The sequence below is a fragment of the Rhea americana genome, unplaced genomic scaffold (genome assembly GCF_003343005.1).
Source record: "Rhea americana isolate MKP2758 unplaced genomic scaffold, rheAme1 scaffold_194, whole genome shotgun sequence".
In the NCBI taxonomy this organism is placed as follows: Eukaryota; Metazoa; Chordata; class Aves; order Rheiformes; family Rheidae; genus Rhea; species Rhea americana.
Genome location: NW_028186083.1, coordinates 423,661 through 443,576, shown reverse-complemented (window position 1 = coordinate 443,576; position 19,916 = coordinate 423,661). Strand labels below are relative to the sequence as shown.

Sequence of the window (19,916 nt, the reverse complement as noted above, 5' to 3'; positions counted from 1 at the left end):
AGGTAAAGTACGAGCCCCTCAGGGCATCGATTTAGGAACAGGGGATCTTTAGACGTCCCAAGATCGGGCTCCTCCTTCACCCCGGGACAATTAAAAAAAAAAAAAAGCAACAAGGGCCTGGTAAAAATTTCCACTTTACACAAGCATGCAAATTTATGCCTGGTCCTGTCTCCTTCTCAGGAATGATTTTAATATTGAGGCTATGTTGCACCTAAACAAATCTCCCAACTATTTATTAATTAAAACATTCTTTGCCAATATTACGTGATCTAATAAGCTAATATCCGTGCAATTAACATTGCAAACAATGGCACTGTGGCTTTTCTGTATTTCAGCTGGCAGCCTGGAAGGGGAAGGCTGTACACGCTCTTAGACATACCCCAGCTGTTTCTTCCATGCTTGATGTTGTGCCACACTGCACAGGAGGAAAAAGGGAAAGCGTAACTCTGCTGCCCAAGGTAATATTCTCATTATGAGGAACAGCAGTAAGAGCATTCCAGTTACCCAACAGCCTCCCAGTCTCATTCTCCTGCCATMTGTGCTGCTGGCAGGAGCAGCAGCAGCACCAGCTACTCCTGCAGAGAGAAAAGGGGAAGGAAGCCACTAATACTTTTCTATGAAAACTRAGAAATGCTGCCCTTCCCCTCAAATAGCAATAGGATATTGGGAATCTAAATCCTGGGGTTGACAATGAAATCCAGCTGCAGCCGTGTCTTCTTCTGTTGCCACTGCAGTAGCCCCTGCAAGGCCAAAAATGGTTCTGGCCAATTTGATCAAGTACAGGTTTGTAACAGCTGGCCATGTTCAGGTCACTTGAAGCATTACTTCAGTGCACAGGAACACTTGCTTGTAAGATTACTGTTGCAAAGGGGAAGACATTCCTGCATTACTGGAATTCTGACATGACAACAGTGGATTGAGAACACGTAGAAGAGGAGGAGAAGGGAAATGTGTGGAGCCTGGCTCTTCTACATAACAGGTTAACTTGTTCTGTCAAGGCTGTATAAACACACACAAATCTCTAATAGAATCTCTTATGACATTATTTATTCTGTTTTGATATCTAAATATGAAACAATGTAAAATTCTTGGGGTTTACAGACATGAAATATTACTCATTTCAAACTGACTTTATATAAAGCAAAACAGGAGGAGGAGCAAGTCTACTTCATTCACATAGGATACCAAAATTTTGTTTTGAAGCATCCAAGGAGGTCTTCAATATATTTACCAAGCCTAACAGTCAACTGTGTATTCTCTGCCATTGTGTTTTATGAAAGTCTGACAAAAGTGTTAGGTATGATCAAGATAGAACAGACAGTAATTACAAGATGCAATACAAAATTGCATGATAGTAATAGAAGTAAATGCTATTTTGAAATATTGTTTGGAAGCTTAAGGTATTTACTGCAAGAACATAATCTTCATCTTCTATAAGAAGTATTCAGGAATCCTCTGTTATTCCAGTGGAGACTTTACTGCATGTAAACATCCTTCCTCACCCATAAGTAAAAAGAAACATTGGCCATGAACAGTAATACTTCTCTCTCTCCTCCTTAGCAGCCATCTTTGATCTTTATTYTTCAGTACAGATATGGGTGTCAGCCCCAACTCATGGRGTAGCTTGTCATCATTCATTTTTTTGAAACAGTCTGTAATTTACTGCCATTTTTAACTTCTTTAACTTTTGTTTTTTCCTTTATGTTTTCTTTTGTAGTTTTCCTAAAAGAAACACATTGGAGACTAAGAAAGCTGAGCATTATGCATCAAAAAGATGAAGTACATRTCAGTTATCAGTTACCCAGACAGTCATTTTACAGCATATTAGTACAACTAAGTGTAAATCCTTTGGTAGCAACACTCTGAAGATGAGTTAGTAGGTTGCTTTGAACACTGCATACTGTGCCAAACTKCTACATGCCAGATAGTGTTATTCTTACCCCTAACAAATCATTTTTCCACCTTTTAATCAAAATACCATCCAGCAGTCATCTTCAGGTAAGCAGTCCTGCTCCAAGGCACATCATCCTGAAGACAGTTCCCAAAATGTAAGCGAGCTCTAGTCATTATATCATAAGATTTATTTCTTGTAGTAGCTGTCTGTGTGTTAGAAACAAGCAAGCCCTTTGCCAGAAGAGGAGCAGATAGGTTCTATCAAATGATAGGTAATCTAAAGGCTCACTTTAAGGCTAGTGGTTTAAAGTTAGCTTGTTATAGAATTAGCTGAAATGCTACCATCTGATAAACGGCACCACACAAAGTGAACTGATGTCATTAATCTACTTTCCAGTAGACAAATATTGGCACTAAGGCTTCACCATCATTACTTGCATTGTTACTTGGTGGTCTGTCCGAATAAGAGTAACTACTATAAGTAAGGCAGCTGGGGGAAGCTTGCTGGGCCTCTTCTGGATAAAGAAAAATCARTCTCTTACCTTCTCTTGGGACAAACTCACTTACTTTTTTCTTTTGGCCTTTTTTAAGAAGCATTGAGGGGTTGTACAAATGGCTTCTCTTGCCAGTGGTTTCTTAATAAACTTCTTCTTTTGCTTGCTGAGGAAGAGATTTAATGAAGAAGAATTAAATAGCTATAAAGGGCAAAAATTAACATCCAACATAAACAACGGATACTGAAAATATATTCAGTCACTGGTAAGCCCCTGTAAGTCACTAACATCTACTAGAGCTTTTGTTATTGTTTATTCAAAGATCAGTTCTGCCACATTATCTCCAAGGCATTAAAAAATATGTATATATATTTTAATATTAGTTAAAAATAGAAACCTCTGGGTAAATCCTATAAGAAAAAGTGTAAACAGAAACAAATATATACATATATTGATATATCTATCTATACAGATATATTCCCATGTCCCATTTGTCTAAGTTAGCTTGAAAGAGTAAAGGGCTTTGTTTTTTCCTAGGGTCAGATGTTCTTCTCTAATTGAGAAGTTATGGTTTCCATTTTTATGCAAGTAAAAAAAAACACCACCATCATACACTCTAATAGTTGTTTTGCACAAAACCTACAACTATTCTGCAAACTAGTAGATCTTTTGCAACCCTTATATATTCAGTACCAATCACGCAGGCTTTTAAAATGGAAAATGAACAGGTAGACTACCCAAAGAAACATACCTTTGCAGTTTGGGAAAGTGTTTTATGTAGTCTGGCACAGGACAGCCAGCTTGCTGAATAACGCTGGCTATACTGGAAAAGGGAGCAGAAAGAAAAGATCAACTCTGGCAGTGCATGCTTGAACAGAAACCTAAGCAACTACTGTGGAAAACAATGACCCCTAATAATTGGCTTGGCTAATTCCCCCCCTCACCCCCCAAAGTAGTGACAACACAAAAACAAGCCAAGCAAGTTCAAACTGAACTGAGGAAAAAAAACAAAAGCAAACGGCATAACTGAAGCTAGTAACTCCATTTGAATAGCTTAAACAAGTTGAAACTCTAGATGACTACAGACTTTATGCAGGTGAATAAAAAATAAGCCAAACAGGAAAGTATTATCAAGTCTTTTCAAGAATAATCAAATTAAAGGACYGGATGGATTACAACTGTGGTTTTGTATATTAACAAAAACTTCAAAAGAAAACCCCAAAAACAGAAACCCTACACAATCACAGCATGAAGTAGTCATACTTTCTACATGGCAAATTACTTAGGACAACCAAAACAAGAATAAAGCCAGTTGTATACACTCTTATACCTGTCTTTAACTGGGTTCAAGTCAGAATAATCAGCTTTGCTGAAAGATGTTACCAAGCAAGCCATTAAGTACTGTTAACTGGTAACATGACTGAAGCAAATGAAAGGATGCCAACTTATCTTCAGCTACGTTAGTGAATAGCTTCAAAAAGAAACTTTAACCTGAAGCGTTCTTAGTCTTTCCCATACTCTGGTATCACTTTGCAGTTTCATGATAATTGAAACCAAGTTCTCTGTCCACACTTGTAAAAGCTTTTTATAGCACAGGGGAGATTTCAGAGCATGGAAATACCATGCTTACAAGGTGTGTGGTACCAGAAAGAACCATATGGTTCAGCAGTACACTACAAAAAACACAAAGAGTATTTTTGTTACATCATGTTTCCAATTTACCTTCGCAATAAAGGTTTATCGTCTTCCGTAAAGAAAGTGACTGCTTTTCCTGTGTGTCCTGCTCTTCCAGTTCGACCTGTCAAATGCAAATTTTACAAAGAGTAAGGATTTTACTTTTATCTTTGTTCAATTCTGTTCTTCTTCACAGCYCCAGTCTCCTGCTGTATGTATACCAAGTGTACTACCAAGCAGCTATCATTGGAGATTGTTCCTGCTGCACGAAAGCACGAGCATCTTGGAAGGGTCTAAAGACTTCAGGTTCACAGAAGCCTGACAAAAAATAAGTCAGTTTTACYGAAAGATGAGCCTAGATATAAGCTAGCTTCAGTGGTGTAGAAGCTAGTGCTGTAGCAAGAGTCTTAACTTCAGGGTCTCTGCTTATGTACAAGAGCATTTCCATGAGAGACTTAGAAATTGAGAAAAAGGACATGCTCTCTGAACAATCACCCACCTATCCTGTGGATATATTCCACTGCACTTGTCGGCAAGTCATAATTAATGACCATATTCACTCCTTTGAAGTCAATTCCTCGAGCTAGTAAAGCTGTGCAGATGAGCACCCAGATCTTCCCAGCTCTGAAACTGTGTACTACGTTATCTCTCTTAAAGAAAAAAAAAGAAAAAAAAGAAAATAGGCATACTTGGGAACAGTCTAAGTAGCAAGTAGAGAACAGAGATCAATTTGCATACTGAAAGTTGTCATGATGTTAATAAATCTAAACCTCCAAACTAAAGCCTACAGTAATTTAACTGTCCATAAAACTTATCTGAAATCACATGAGAATGTGCTTGTTTCAACATTTCTAAAGTGTTTCTGGAAAATAAATCCTCCTACCTGTTGCTGAGTTTTATCCGCATGGATGACATCCACATTGATACCTTCATAAATAAGTTCATGGAAAAGCTCTTTAGCCCTCTCAATAGACTGTACAAAAACAAGGACTGGAGGAGCAAAACCCTGCAAAAAAGTAAGCTTGTCTGAGGTTCAAGTCCTTTTCCTACCTTTGCTGATTGCAGATCCTGTGCTTAACCAGCCTCAGTACTTTACATTTCAGATGACTTTTTTTTTTGGACTAACAAAAACTTTGGGAATCAGAACTACGCAAGTTCAACTCCACTGTGTTTGATGGAATGTTTTTGACTTAAGCATCATGCTGCATTTTAATCCACAGAAACCAAGAGATTTTTTTTTTGAATATATATGAAGAGCCCACTCATACTGCCAAGTATAATTAAATAGACTGTTAACAGAGTGGTCCTAACCAAGACTCAGGTATGTAACCAAGAATGGGTAATCCTTTCAGTTTTCCTCAGAAGAACTCCTCAGCAGATTTGTACAATGGCTTAAAATCTTAAAAGCCTATGACCTAGGAAATATATCTCTGACAGAACGCATGGCTCATTTAGGAAGTAAGTAGAATGTGCTCAGTCGTTCCAAAATACCTTTTTAACAAGCTCTCTCATTGCCATTAGTTTTCCTGTCTCAGATCCAACAAACAAAAGCTCCTGTTCTACCGTCTCTGCTGCAGAGTTTCTGAAACCAGAAATCCAACAGGAACACACCACTGTTAGTGTCTTATACATACAAGATATTAACTGGTGAATGAGAAACACTGCAAGACAAAACTATTTCACCAGTACATGCCCCTAAGGTTAACAGTTGTTTGATGAAAGTAATAGGCAACAGAAAACAACACTTTTTGCATATCTAAGAAAAATTTCTTGAAATGCTTTCTTGAGTACCGTGATTAATAACACAGATAAACAACTAAGTGGAATGGTGATGCAAAGGCAAATAATCTGATCAGGAATGGAAAAAACATGCAAGTGCAACTGCACACATACCTTGCTCCAATGGACACCAGAACAACACTGTCAAGGTTGAGTTTACACCACTCCTCTACACTATGTGCAAAGGTTGCACTGAACAAGGCTCTTCTCACCACGTGGGACGTGCATGCCAGGAATATGGAGGCCAGCTGGTCTCGGAATCCTGTTTTACCATCTTCAAATAGTTTGTCTGACTCATCAACCACCAGCCACTCGACACTAGGAACAAAGAGGTTTTCTTTTCAACAACAGTTGCTTGGGGAGAAGACAAAAGTTCTGACAGACCATCACAGATAAAAGGACTATGCACGCATTCATTTTTCAGTAACAACAGTAAGAAAGAAGTCAGTAKCAAAGCCAGACTGAATAAAGATTCTTAGTACCTGGACAAATCTATTGCTGGAGGATCTTGCTTCAGCAAATAAACAAGTCTGTTTGGAGTAGTAACCAGTATATCTATAGGGGAAAAAAGAAAAAAAAAAAGAAAAAAAGCTGAATAAAACAGACTTAAAGCCTTAAGATACAATCCAATCTCCCAGAGGTTTATTAACATACTCCAAGACAAGGCACTTCTTTGCTGCAGTCTATTTTAGGTAAGAATAATTAAGCAGAAGATATTGTAAAAGGATGTAGATTTCTCTAGAACTAGAAGATTTCAAGTAAATTGTTCTTAAAATCCATCAGAAGTGGTTTGGATATAAAAATCAATCCCTCTCCAGTGTTCTTTTGTGYCCTAGCTTCTCTGATGTTCACCTTTAAGCATACAATTTAAAAAAATCCACCGTCAGGGAGCTTACTTCCCACTCGTTCCACGCAAGCTGCTTCTTTTAGTGTTGAGCAATTGATTATGTGACTTGAGTGGTGGTAAATGATCTCTTAAAAGCCACATATGCCAGAAGAGAAGAGTTAGCAGTGTCATTAGAAATTTTAGAACCATTAGAAATTAGAAATTTTCTGAACCATTTTAGTTAAAAYAATCACCAAATTTCTTAGATGATTTGGGCCCAAACTTCTTAGCTGCTTCGGCTGCTTTGTGAATCATATGTATTCTGAAGCCAGTTCCCTCAGCCAATTTTACCAGCTCTCTGTGTGTCTGGGAAAAAAAAGAAAAAAGAAAAAAAAAGAAAAAGCAATAAATTAAAGTTTTACTCATGACCAAGTTGAATAGCTGTGGTCATCAGAAAAACCCCAAGCATTCCTCAAGTTTTAGTTTCAGACATCACCCAGATTTCAGTGGGTTAGAGAAAGCTGACTGGCTTTCCCAGCATCATAAAACTTAGCTTTCTAACATACATTATTCACTTAAAAGTTCTCATGGGTCTGAATGCCGTATTTTGACTGTAGCAAYGTATGCTCTTATAATTTCTCTCCCCCAGTTATATAAAAATAGWACTCTACCCAAAGTAGTATTTTTGTTTCAATTTAATAACAAAGATTCAAGACAAAGTTACTGTCCCAAACATAAAATTTCAAGTAAACAGATAAAGCTATYAAGAATATTTAAGCACGGGGCAGTTTTAAACTATGAACAAAAACTTGAGTCYCTAATCTCATAATCTATCAGATAGTAGGTATGTAGCCATTTCACAAAGGACTTAAAGAAACATTCAAATTTACTTTTTTCCTGATACATGAGAAACAAGAAAAAAATACCTATTAGTCTGCCATTTTTCTGAATCAGAGTAAGAACTTTGATGTACAGTACATAATATGAGAACAACTCTTTTCCCCAAGCACACCTGGCTAGCTAGTTCTCGGGTAGGAGATATGATCAGAGCTCTGAATCCTTTGTTCCGAGGTTGTTTCAGATGTGTTAAGAGAGGAATACAAAATGCCAGTGTTTTTCCAGACCCAGTGGGAGCTGAAGCTAGGAGTTCCCGACCCTGTGAGAAAAACAGAAATAAGTTATACTCTACTAGATAAAAAAAAACATATTCATACAGATATTAACACTACAAACTAAACAAACAGAACACACTAGTAAAAGCACAAATCAAGAATCTTGTAAACCTTAATTTTAAAACTCTGATGGGTTGATATTTAAAGCTGCATAATTAACCACTGCTGTGACCCTAAAGAGACCTCTATCCAAGTTTTGCCGTAAGTACAATAAAATGCAGTATCAGAAAACTTACATGAAGCATAACAGGAATGGCCTGCATCTGGATTGGTGTTGGGACCTGAAAGCCAGCCGCTTGAATATTCTCCATGATTTTAGGGTGGATTTTGTATTCCCTTTGAAGTTGTTCAAATGTGGCAATCGGGTCAGGAAGATCTGTYCCTTGAATGTTAATCTTGTGTTGATTCCTGAAGCGGTTTATCTAAAAGGTGCAAGACAAACTCTTTCTTTCTTTGACAGCATAGAACTAAACCAATGGATTCAGCTTCTGATTATTTTTGCCATCCTTGGTCCACCCTCCTCCCAAGAGCAATTACTGTGAATGTGCTTCAAATGGAACAGCCAGAGAAATAAAATAATCTGTTGCTACATTAATGTTCTGTAGTCCCACCTTTTGCTTTCTCAAGCGTTCAAGTCTCTCTGCAGTAGGTTTTTTGTCTCTTGCATCTTTGAATTTTGCTTCCAGAGAGGACATCCACATTATTCCATTACTTTCTGACAACTCTGGCACGGACACGGATTCTAGAAGTTTCAAGAAATTTCCCATGAGTAAAATTCAGGCAAAAGAAAAGGGGGGGGGGCAGCTCAAACCCTTATTTCGCTCGTGCCCGCTGGGGTTGAGGTTCGCAAGGCCTGCGGCAGGATGGCCGTTACATCTCCACGCACGCAGTTACCTCGTGTTTTCTTCTTCTTCCTCTTCGCGCCGCCGCTCTCCGCCGTCGCTTTTCGCTTTCTCCCGGCCCCCGCGCCATGCTCCGCCACGGCCCCCCSGGCTGCGCCGTCGCCGCGCGGCTCTCGGGGCGGGGCGGCCTCTGCGAGCGCCGGCGCCGCTCCCTCCCGGCGCCCGAAGAAGTCGAGGCTCCCCGGAGAGCCGCCGCCGCCGCCGCCTTTCAGCACCTAGGGGCAGGGGGAAAGGGTGAGACAGCAGCGGCGGCGCCTCCCCTGCCCGCCCGCGACCCCCGCGGCGCCGCCGCACCCCGAAGCGCCGCGCGTCGCGCCCGAAGCGCCGCACGTCGAAGCGGGCGCCGGCGCCCAGCCGCCGGAACAGCTCCCGCGCCTCCATGCCGCCGCTCGCAGGGCCGCCCCGGAAGCGGACAGCACTTCCGGGRGCGGCGGCGCGTCACGGCAACCCCCCCCCCGACACGCACGCAGTGGGGTGCCATGGCAACGCCCCCTCCCGGCGGCCATGTTGGCGGGCCGCGCTGCCATGGCAACGGCGCGGCGGGGCACCAAACTGGGGCGAGAAGCGCTGTATTTGGCTCCTCCGCGGTTTATCCAGGGCCCGGGGCACCAGCCCGTGCTTCCATGAGTTCTRCCGTCAATAGCGGGTCTCCAAGACCCGGTGGGCCAAGCTCTCCTCCATCAGCCACGTTGCAGCACGCGCCTCTTAGACACGTCAACTGAGGTCTTGGCTGCCTCTGAGGAGGTGAACCGCTGCTTTATTAGCCTGTCCCGAGGCTTTTTTGTCATTTATATTTCCTCAGTCAATTGTCTGGGAATTCCTTTTGGGCTGTGCAACAAGCAGCTCCATCTTTCTCAGCAAAAATTTAAGACCATCCTCACCTGGTCTGATTCAAACCCATTTCAGTCAAAAATATTTAGGGCTTAGTCCAGAGACCCAGACCAGGTCCTCAGACCAGCGTTGTGATTTGACACCTCAAATCAACAAAGCATTTAAGCACACATTTAATATAAAGCAGRTGAGCAGTCCCGATAACACCTAAATTAAAGTCAAGCACATGCTTAGTATAGTTGCTTAACGCTTGATGTACATCAATACAATCCAGCCTCACACACATCTCTTGCTACTGCACTTAAAAAAGTTCTGGAGGCAAAGAGAGGAGAAAAAAACCAAGCAACTCAGCTGTTCAAGCCAGTCAAAAAACTTTGCAGAGATAAAGATCAAAATTTATTTAATTCATGCATTTATTCATTATGATAAGCTTTGAGACCCTAATAATACAGGTATGCTACTAGTGCCTTGTATCAGATCAAATGATACTGCTATTTTTCCTGGTATTCTTGAAGTAAAACAAACAGAAATCCAATTAAGTAGCATAACATCAGCATTACAAAAACTATTTTATGCAATAAAATTCTCAAGGGCTAAATGTTTACATTGCCAAACTCTGAGAGTTCTAAGAAAAACAGGCGACGGTTGTTCCTCCTGTAATGGTTGCTTCTTTAATTACAAGCTCTGAGATGAAAAATTGCATAAACTAGATCCTCCCTACAGTCCATATCTGCCTGATTTATAGCATCTTTTCTCTGCCAACCTTTTGACTTCCCAGCAGACAGATGGATGCAGTCGTATGGAAACCTCAGGTGGCTGCAATGACATGACGCTGCTTCTTCCCCTTTTTTGTGTCCCTGTGCCAGTCCRTTTCTATGTATGCAGTTGCAGTGAATAAAGACGGTGCAGGAGTATGCTGCCAAGCCGCATCCTCAGGGCTGTTCCCGGGGTGGATGTTGCTGCGGGTTTGGTAGAAGAAGTGAYTAATGGTTGCTGTGAGAGGACAAAGAAGAATGCGGAGGAATTTGTGTAACAAAGAACTATAAATCATCTCCCATACACCACCAATATCCATCACTCACCCAAAAGATGCTGTCAACAGAGTCAAGAGCGAGGAAACGGGAAATACTCCCTCGTCAATAGACAGGGAAGTCCCTTTGTGGTCTGCAGTGAGCAGCTCTGCTCCCGAGGTGACAGTGTTGGGCACCGTGGAGGCAGAAAGCTAGGAGCTGGGAGCCTGGGACCTCCCTGAACCGCTGTTGGGAAAAGCGCTCGATGGCACAGGCCCAGCTTCAAACACTTACAGCCCTGGGGCTTGAGTCTCCTTCACGCTAAGGTCAATTTGCCCTGCCCTGGGAGTGGAAAGAAGCGAACGCACAGGAGTTGGGCTGTGAGCGGTCACGTTGCATGCCAGATGTAAAGTACAAAAATGAAGCAACTCGCATTAATGCAAAGAAAAACTTCTCCTGCCAAGGCGTCAGGTTTAGTTTTGTTTCTCTGGTGCTGCTCTATCAATTACTAGGCACTAATTGCCAAGTTGTTGCCGAAATCAAATTTCCAGCAAGGCCTTTAAATGAGGAACATGAGCCTTTCAGATCAGCCAACCAACTAATGCAGTAATTAAAGGTACAACAGTCTGGTGCAACCAGGGAAGTCCTCTGCTATTAGCAGAGCTCTTTGGGCTGGATCTTGACTCTACAAAAGTCAGCTYAAAACTGCACCTATCCTCCAACACTATATTTGATCCTTAAAATATCTAGATGGTCTGGAACTGATTTCACTCTTTTTCAGTACCACTCCTGTTTGTGTTGAACAAGGCAATGTCGACACTTCTGGAGATGTACCCCCTCAGATACCTGCCAGAGAAGCACCACAAGACAAAAGACAACTTTGTCTCCTCCAATGAATCCAGAAGAGTAAAGGGGAAGCAAGTGCATTCCTCAAAGCTGTTGGGGAGTTCTTGTGCTGTGTGCACCACAGCAAACAGCAGCCGCATGTACCAGCTAAGGGGGCACCAATAGCCATCGTTATTGCAGCGTTCGGTGCCCAGAGATCCATCAGAGAGAGCACAAGGAGCAACTGCCCTGCTCGGATCAGGGGGCTACTGCAAAGCAGAGCTAGAGAGAGTGATTGAAAATGGTATGTGAACTTTGGGAGTCAACATGAGCCAAACCCTGGGCCATTTTAAACTTTTCTTCCTTCAGACTGGAATCCAGTCCCAAGCGCTGCTCCGAGGCTGTGCTGAGCACAAACCAGAGCCAGCCCTGAGCGAAGCCCCACTAGCCACCACTGACCTCAAGTGAAGTGGACAGGAGTATTTTCTGGACCAGCTCACAGTCTTTATTAGACCCCTGGGTCTGCTTTTATGTGCCAGGGAAYACAAGTGCTTCCAACACACCGTGGCTGGCATAAAATTGTAACAGCAGYGCATTAGTACTGGCCTTGCTCTGTCAGGACACCTGCAGACTGAAACGGGACACGAGGGAGAGTCACAGGCTTTATGGTSTTTCTCTCCTTCATTTCTTTTTCCTGCAGGCAAGTACCTGGGCCTGCAGCAAGCACAGGCAGAAAGTTAATCCAGGAGCACCCTGCTGACCAAAGCAGCCCACGTCCCAAAGAGGATGCTCTGGAGCTCTGTGGTTTCGTAGAAGTCCAGAGGAGCTGAGTTAGAAAGCACCTGGCCATTTGGCTGCAGCCTGACAAGCCACGCTCCCACACTTCACTCTGTGCAGCCGCATCCCCCCAGGAATGAGAATAGCAGAGAAGACACACGGCACTGTTGCAGCCAGTGCTGCTCCAGCAGTGTTGGCCGGCACCTGCGTCATCCTGTGCATCGGGCAAGGCCRCTCGCCCATTGCAGGTCACACTTATACTTACAACCTCTGCAAAATGGGGGGACACGGCACGGCCCAAAGCTGATGTCTGGGTCCTCGTTATGGGCCCTGACCGATCAGTTGAAAGTCTCTCTTTGACATCAGTCAGCTTGTTGASCCTTGCCAAACAGGTAATACTGAAATAAAAAGCTGTAAGATTGCAYAGCAAATGTGGTGAGTAGACTTTATTTCATCACATGCACAATTGAATCAGAGACGCCCACCTATAGCCTGAAGGCACCTGTGAATCCCCTCCTGAAGAAAGCTAGTTAAGGCCAGTAGCTTTAAAAAATAATTTTTTGAGGCATAATTTTTAGCTGTTGTAAGATGGGAAATATAGTATATATACCAATCTTGTAAATAGAATTTTTACATATCTGCTCCCCATGTCCCACTATCATACTAAATTATCAACACTAATATGCACATAACAGTCAATTAGCCTAGCTGAGTGCACTCGTGACCTCTGATCCCTGCTGTGTCCCCCAATCCATTAACAGGCCCTCATCCTTTAGCTCTCAGTATGAATTGATGTAGTATCTATTCTCTTTCGGCAAAGAAACATGCTTCCTCATTCATCTGTCCATTTCCACTTTCTGTTCTTTTGTCCTCTCCTTCTGTTCCCTGTGTTGCTAACCTGGTCACAACTTCTTGACCCCACGTCCTTGTCCCTCCCAAGGGTGCTGTAATCCCAATCACTGCCAAAAAACTTTTACTTTTTTTTCTTTACCCACATTTTATTTAGCAAAAATGGTTTCCAGCGGTGTGGGAGCTTTGATCCCCTATTCAAGAAATCCTTGCAATGTTTTTTTAAAGACTTTCTTTCTAAAGCAAATGAGTTCTTCATAAAGGGGGAAATGGTGTGCTGGTTGGTCTCTGTTCATCTGAAGAAGACAAATGATCTCTTTTATTACTTGAAAAGCATAACAGTTGAGTGTATAGATTTGTGATTTATCTGTAATTAAGAATCCATTTGGGCGGCATCTTAATTACAGAGARGAAAATTAATTTTGCTGAATATGAAAGTAAAATAAAAGCCCCTGGAATTAGAAGAGAATGTAAAGTTTCTGAGGTTCAGGTTTTGTGCAGATCTGCAATAACAGAAATGCTGGGATGGGACAACTCGTCAGTGCATGTTTAAGGGTTTTGGCTTTTAGGGTTAGTCCCTAGGGTTAGTCCCTTGGCTCTTTACTGTGGCATGTACTCCTTCTTTTCTCCTCCTTTTTCCTCACTCCCAGCTGGAGGCTGTGGCTTTCCCGCAGCCCCACCACGCCGCCCACGCACTACACTTCCTGGGGAGAGCTGTGCAGCAACGTTGCCCCTCATGCTGCGGTAGGACCTGGGATCATTTCACCATCTGCAGAGGGGGTAAATCACCCTGCTGTCTCCCTGCTTTGCACAGCACTAAATGCACATGCACTGTGCAAATGCAGAGGAGACTCCAGCCTTTGTGTTGTCCAACTGGCAGTGGCTCAGAGCCTCCCATGGGTCTCTGCCTTCAGAAACCTCAGCCGTGGGCTTTTATATAGTTGTTTGCCTGTTTGCACTGAGCAGCAAATAGCCCAGCTCCTGGGTCTGTGTAATACAGTCCACAGCTCAGTTCATTCATGTCCAATGTTTATTCTGACCACACATGGTGACACCAGACTCCTTTCATGAACTGTCTTTGCTTTGTCCCACGAATAGCCCAGAGTGATGTCGTACTCATCCAGTCCGTGTAGGAACTCTCACAGCGCTTGACAGCRAGAAGGAAAGCAAGGAATGAAAGTGCCTGCCTGGGTGTAAATGCGGCAGCTGTTGCAGCATGAAGAGCAGCTTGCAGGTCTTGCCAGCCGGAGTTGCTGGGATGGTGCATGGCGTTGCAGAGGAGACAGGCSTGCCAGAGCCCACAGCTGGAGAGGCAGCTCTGTATTCATGGTGCCRTTTGCTCCACCATGGGATGTGGAGCACCACAAGCACCAGCCTTAGTAGGAGAATGGTGGGAYATCAAGGCTCATTCTGACATTGGTGGATTGCAGTGAGCCCCCAGGTTTGCAGGTCCTTGGCGGCGGGGAGCACGCTAGAGCTGGGCAGTCAGCAGCAGACRGGGAGATTGCAATGCCTGGAGCCGCAAGAGCTATTGGGGAGCAGCTGGAGCAGGGCTGCACATGGCATCGCACTTTGCAGGAGCTCACTGCAGCCCTGTCCCGGGGTGGGAGCAGTGCAGGGGACGTGTGGGGCATACTAGCGTTGCCCAGCATGCTTGGCTTGAGCTGAACTGTGGTATCAGCAAAGGGGTTGCATTGCAGGGGTGCCAGCCTCATCTGCCTAGCGTGAAGCATCCGCCAGGCTCCGTATATCTGATCCCTCAGCTAAGATACAGTGCAGAGGGGGGGGAGCTAGCAGCGTCTGCAAACAGCCCAGCCTCAAATGCAAGCAGTTTCTGCATTCCTCTCTGTGTACTAGTCAAACGGACATCGGCTTAACCAAATCCGCTCAAAGGCTTCAAAGGGCAGAGCGTGTTTGCTGTCCGCAGGGGAGCACAATGCTTTCCCTTTTGACCCATCGCACAGGACAGCATGCCGCGGACACCGGGCAGCGGTGCCCAGCGCAGTCCTGCTGCCTTGTCTTGCTGTGCTGTCGGGAGCGCAGCTGGGAAGGAGCAGCGAGCACCGCCGCCCCATGCAGCCCTGTGCAGCTGCAGCCGAAGCCTCTGGTTTTCCTGTTGAAATTTCCAGCTGATCTGCCTAGCCAGCTGGACAGGCAGAGCAAGTCTGGAAATAAAACTGTGTGTTGGGAGCCGGGCGCTGTTGTATAACTGAGCTGTCCTTTTACACACGCACCAAACATTTTTGAAGTTACTGGAATAGCTCATCTGACCCAGGGACCACCACGGAGGGGAGGTCTCTGCTGGCCCGGGGCTGCTCAGTGCCCCGAGATGCAGGGCCAGGTTTGTCCCAGGACAGGTTCTCCTGGGGCTCCAGCGATGGCAACCGAGGGGCTTGCAGAGGCAACGAAAGCTGAGGAGCACCCACTCCRCGGCATGCGGAGGGCTCATGCAGGGCCAGCTCCGATAAACACGGCTCCTGTGTGGGCAGCACTAAGCTGGTTTTGACCCAGTGGCTTTGCCAGCCGTATCGCCCGCGTGCCGGCACAAACAGGAGGTGCTCGGGCCCAGATTTACTTGCTGGAGCAGGCATCGACCGGGCTGCACTTTCCATGAGCTGACGTTGTGTTGTGCTTACCGACAACCCACGGAGGCACCCGGGCCATCTGGGGGAACCGGCGCCCTCCCGGCGCACCGCCGGCACAGGGCCAGGTCTGGGCTGGCCTCAGGCCGGCTCTGCTGTGGCTGCTCAGGGCAGGCARCACCTCACTGGACACAGAGGTTTCCTCAGATGGAGGCTGTAGCCAAATCTGGGGAACCTTTTTCACCATGAGCKCATTGGTATTTGCAGCATCCGCAACATCCTCTAGGAAGAAGTCATGCTTTCTCCCTTCCATCTCCTGGTACCTGGGGCACAGGTGATGACACACACACAGCTGTTGGGAAACCTCATAAATTCACACATCCTGGGTAAATACCRCTTCCTCTTAATCATTTGTTCCATTCATTTTATTGACTTTATCGTGCTCATTTTACCACGCATACTTTGCTCTGTAGTAATAGCCTTCTCCAYCTGTGTATCTCTGTGCCTGCGTATAGATGTGTCCTTCTATACGCTTTTTCCACCTTCCCTGGCTCTGCCCTTCCTTATCCCCCCAGGTCTCCTTCTCAGGGCTTGCACTCCGGGCCTCCGCTCGCCAAGGTGGTCACTTACCATTTCCTTGTCCCTCTGCCTGGCTTTCTGAAGAGCAGCACCGACGCAGAAGMAGCAGCACTGAGCCATTTACTGAACAGTGCTTCACAAGGAGTTTTCACACCCCAAGCTCCATGCCTCTCATTCTACGTCTATGGTAAGGCTGGCACAGAAATCACCATAGGACAGGCACCAGAAAGGACTGTTCCCCTTGGAGCACCAGCTAGGATGCAGCAAGCTTAGCAGTGMCTCAGTGTCTGCCCTCCCTCCTGCTACATTACCTTTCATTCCTCTGCGGGGCCAAAGGGTGTAAATTGACCTGATGTTGGATACGCATCAGCTGGGGAAAACTTTGCCCGTTTAGCTTCAAGAGCCACTCATGGAGTAAAACACTAATTGGCATGAATAAACAATCCAAAACATTTCTTTCCTGACTCGCATGGCACTGATGGGAACTCAGCCCAGGAGCYGAGTTTGAGCTGGTTCAAAAGGGCTCAGCCTGGCGCTCAGGTGCCTTGAGAGGGACTTGGTGAGCAGGAAGGTGCAAAGAGGTTCTCTGAAAATAAAACCCTGCACCTCTGCTCTCTAACCTTTCCTAATGGGTCTTTCACTTCTGCATCTCCACGAAAGGGACCAGGCAGGCTTTGTGCTTCTAGTCCTTTCTCAGATTTGCACTTGGAGTTTTTATCTGGGATAGCTAAAAATCACAGACACAAAGACACTCCACCAAAGGTCTTTCTCGAGATGTCCTGCTCTGGCTGTGAAGGTGAGCCACCAGCCCTCTGCGCAGAAAGCCTTTCCCACGGGAGCCCACACTTGACTTTTGAAACAAACAGGTTCCAAAACAAACACGGACGCTTTTGAGCACCGGGCAAACCAAAGCCCTGTGCTGCATCTTCTGAAGGGCCACCCTTTGCCGCTGATGTGCTCGAGACATTCAGCTATGTTAGCTCTTTGCAATCAAAGCACTTCAAAAAAACTGCAGCAATAGTAGTGCACCCTCCCTCCTCCCCCTTTTTTTTACTGATCTATGGGCTCAATATCCAAAATTGATGGAGTTGCTCTTTGTCCATCTGGGAGACAGCTCTTAATTGGTTTGCTTAACACTCAACTGCTACAGTTAGTGAAGGATGAGGAATAAGCTGTGGTAGAATAAGGGCAATATCATTAATGCCACAGGAGGGTGAGGACACTGGTCTTCTGACCTCCAGCTCCCTGTGTCCAAACAGATGAGGGAGCTTACAGCTTGGGTCTGGACAAGGCTTTGCCAAGGGTCCTTGTCTCTCTGGAGCAAACCCAAACCCCAGACAGAAATACCCCCAGAGGTGGGGTTCGCAGGAAAACAAACTAAAATGCTGGTCCTGGAGCCCACTGCTATTTCTGGCTGACTCTGGGCATGTAGAAACCTGTACGAATAGTGCAGGGGAGAGCAAGAGAAATGTATCACTGCTCCTTCAAGGGAAAACTTAGTCTGCTTGTGTGTCTCATGCTGCCTTTTGAACTGACACCTGCCAAGCAGCAGGAGATGACGACTGTGGAGTTTACAGGGCCTTCTCCAAATACACAGCATTGATACCCTGAAATGTTTTGCTAAGCATTTCAGTTCCTCTTATTGATCATGACACCAGTGCAATATAATCTTTASCCTGGGTATGTAACTTGAGCAGAAGATCACACAGAAACAACAAACCAGAAGAAATGGTATTTAATTATGGTATACATTAAATTAAATGTCATTCTGCTTATTGGTCTCCAATTCATGATGACTTATTTACCGTAGGGCAACCCCTATTAGTCCCAGCAAGGATTAGGGTCCTGCTGTGCTAGACATTGTACAAACACAGAGTAAAAGAGCCTTCCTTGTCTCAAAGAAAGCACGTAGTGGTTTTCTTTTCAGCATCGGTCATCTGTCCACAGGTACCTCCACTGGTCGTCACCTCTCTTATCACTCACAGTGCCTGGCACACGCTGCAAGGTTTCACAAAAAACTACGCAATGCGGGCACTTTAGATCAGTCTTGAAAGGGCTGCGGGCACGGAGGAGCTCGCGTCTCACGGGCGGCGAGACAACGGCTCTGGCGACGTCTGGAAGTCAGACCCGGGCACCTAAACCGCTTCAGGGCTTTGGAAGGCCTGGAGCCCCGTGTCCTCAGCGGGCGCCCATCCGGATGCCGCACCGACCGCAGACCTGTGCTGGCTGGCAGCCTGCAGGTCTCGCCTCGAAGCCGTTCCTCCGAGCGGGGAAGAGGCAGCTCTCCGACCCTCGCTCTGAAGTTGCCGGGGGGTCCAAGGGAACGTCCCTCACCCTCCGGCCGGCGGCAGCCGAGGAGCTTGGTGGTTTCGTGCCCTCCGCCGGCTGCTGAAGGACGAGCCGCCCTGTGCCGAGAGGTTTGCTGCGGGGCTAGCTGAAGGCTTGGGATCATCTTCGAAGGAAGCTCTTCCCCTCCGCCGGGCAGAGCGGCCCCGCCAGCCCCCCAGCGCTCGCCCGCCCCGCTGCCCCGCACGCGCTCGCGGGTTTCGCAGGGCGAGCGGCTGGCGGAGCCGGGGAAGGCGGCCAGCCCCGCCGGGACGCCGGACGGCGAGCCATCGGCAGGGCCGGAGGCGGCGGGGCTCGTYGCCAACCTCCTCCTCGCGGGGGACAACGCGGGAAGGGGAGACGGACGGAGCCAGAGCCGAAGCTGTGCTCGGCCCTGACTTCACCAAAAAAAAAAAGAAAAGAGAGAGAGAGAGAGGAGTTTGGGGAATAATATATACAGGTGGGGGAATTGCACTTAATTACAGTAGTTTACATCCATTGGACAAATTCACCTCTTTTATATAAATCTCTGTGTGTAGGAGATGGAGAAGGGTCCAGGCGGAGCAGACTGTCCCTATATTTACAGTTTAATTGGCTCAGTTCGACGGCACATGCAATTCCCTCTTCCGCACGCCACGTAACAGCTCCAGGTCCCTCTCAGTGCCTTGGGCGAAGCAGTATAACTTAAATATCATTGATCTTCCCCTTCCGCCAGTCCTCAGTACAGTTTGTTCCTATTTTCCCGGGAGAGCCAACGGTCTCTTTGAAGGCAAATACTTAAGAGCAAATCCTCAGGACGCGTCTCGGAAATACTGCGCGGAGGGGGGGAGGAGAAGCGCGGCCCCGGCTCCGCTCCGCGGTAACGGGCTTTTCCCGCGCCGGCGCTCGGGCGAGYTGCACGAGCTTCGCTAGGGCAAACCCCCGCCCCGCGCCGGCRGCTCGCGGGGCGCCCGCGGGATGTGGTGGAAAATCCGGTCCGGTTGCTAGGTGCAAAACAAGTGAAGTGTGGAGCATCACCAGGCTTGCAGGGGACACTAGGAGAGAGGCGAGAGAGGCAGGAGCGGTGAGCGCGGGAGCCGGCGCCGCCGGCCGCCCCCGCCGCAAACGCCCCCCGGCTCCGCGGCGCGCGTCCCCCGCAGCGAGCGCGGTGGGAAAAACGCTTCCCGAGCCAGATCCTGCCCCCAAAATGTAACAACAACAATAATAATAATAACAATAATAATAATAATAATAATAGAACAGGGCCTGTTTGTGCCTGGCCTCCTGGAGAAATTGTTCCTGGGCAGCTCGCTCGCCTCAGTAGTGCTGCCAAGAGCAGCCAAGCGCGAGCTGCTCTGCTGAAGAAACGAGGCCGCGCAAGGCGGGCCGCGCTCGGGCTGGCAGCGGGGGCCCCGGCGC

At 46.3% G+C, this 19,916-nt stretch overlaps 2 protein-coding genes across 2 annotated transcripts in view; both read right to left on the bottom strand.

The window, feature by feature from the left end:
* Positions 1 to 1,037: 1,037 nt before the first annotated feature.
* On the bottom strand, positions 1,038 to 9,160 carry DDX52 (DExD-box helicase 52). The gene is made up of 15 exons (XM_085302895.1): positions 9,035 to 9,160; positions 8,733 to 8,955; positions 8,450 to 8,580; positions 8,075 to 8,260; positions 7,679 to 7,822; positions 6,921 to 7,032; positions 6,323 to 6,395; positions 5,955 to 6,158; positions 5,553 to 5,643; positions 4,945 to 5,067; positions 4,561 to 4,711; positions 4,110 to 4,185; positions 3,139 to 3,210; positions 2,461 to 2,553; positions 1,038 to 1,722 (listed from the first exon to the last, which is right to left on the bottom strand). The coding sequence occupies exons 1-15, from the start codon at positions 9,119 to 9,121 to the stop codon at positions 1,635 to 1,637; spliced, it is 1,854 nt and encodes a 617-aa protein (XP_085159021.1). The 5' UTR covers positions 9,122 to 9,160; the 3' UTR covers positions 1,038 to 1,634.
* A 10,371-nt stretch (positions 9,161 to 19,531) lies between these two features.
* The window catches only part of HNF1B (HNF1 homeobox B), a 12,275-nt gene continuing 11,890 nt past the window's right edge, over positions 19,532 to 19,916 (bottom strand). The window contains exon 8 of the mRNA XM_085302949.1: positions 19,532 to 19,552. Coding sequence (XP_085159075.1) covers positions 19,532 to 19,552 — 21 coding nt within the window. The remainder of the gene's footprint in view (positions 19,553 to 19,916) is intronic.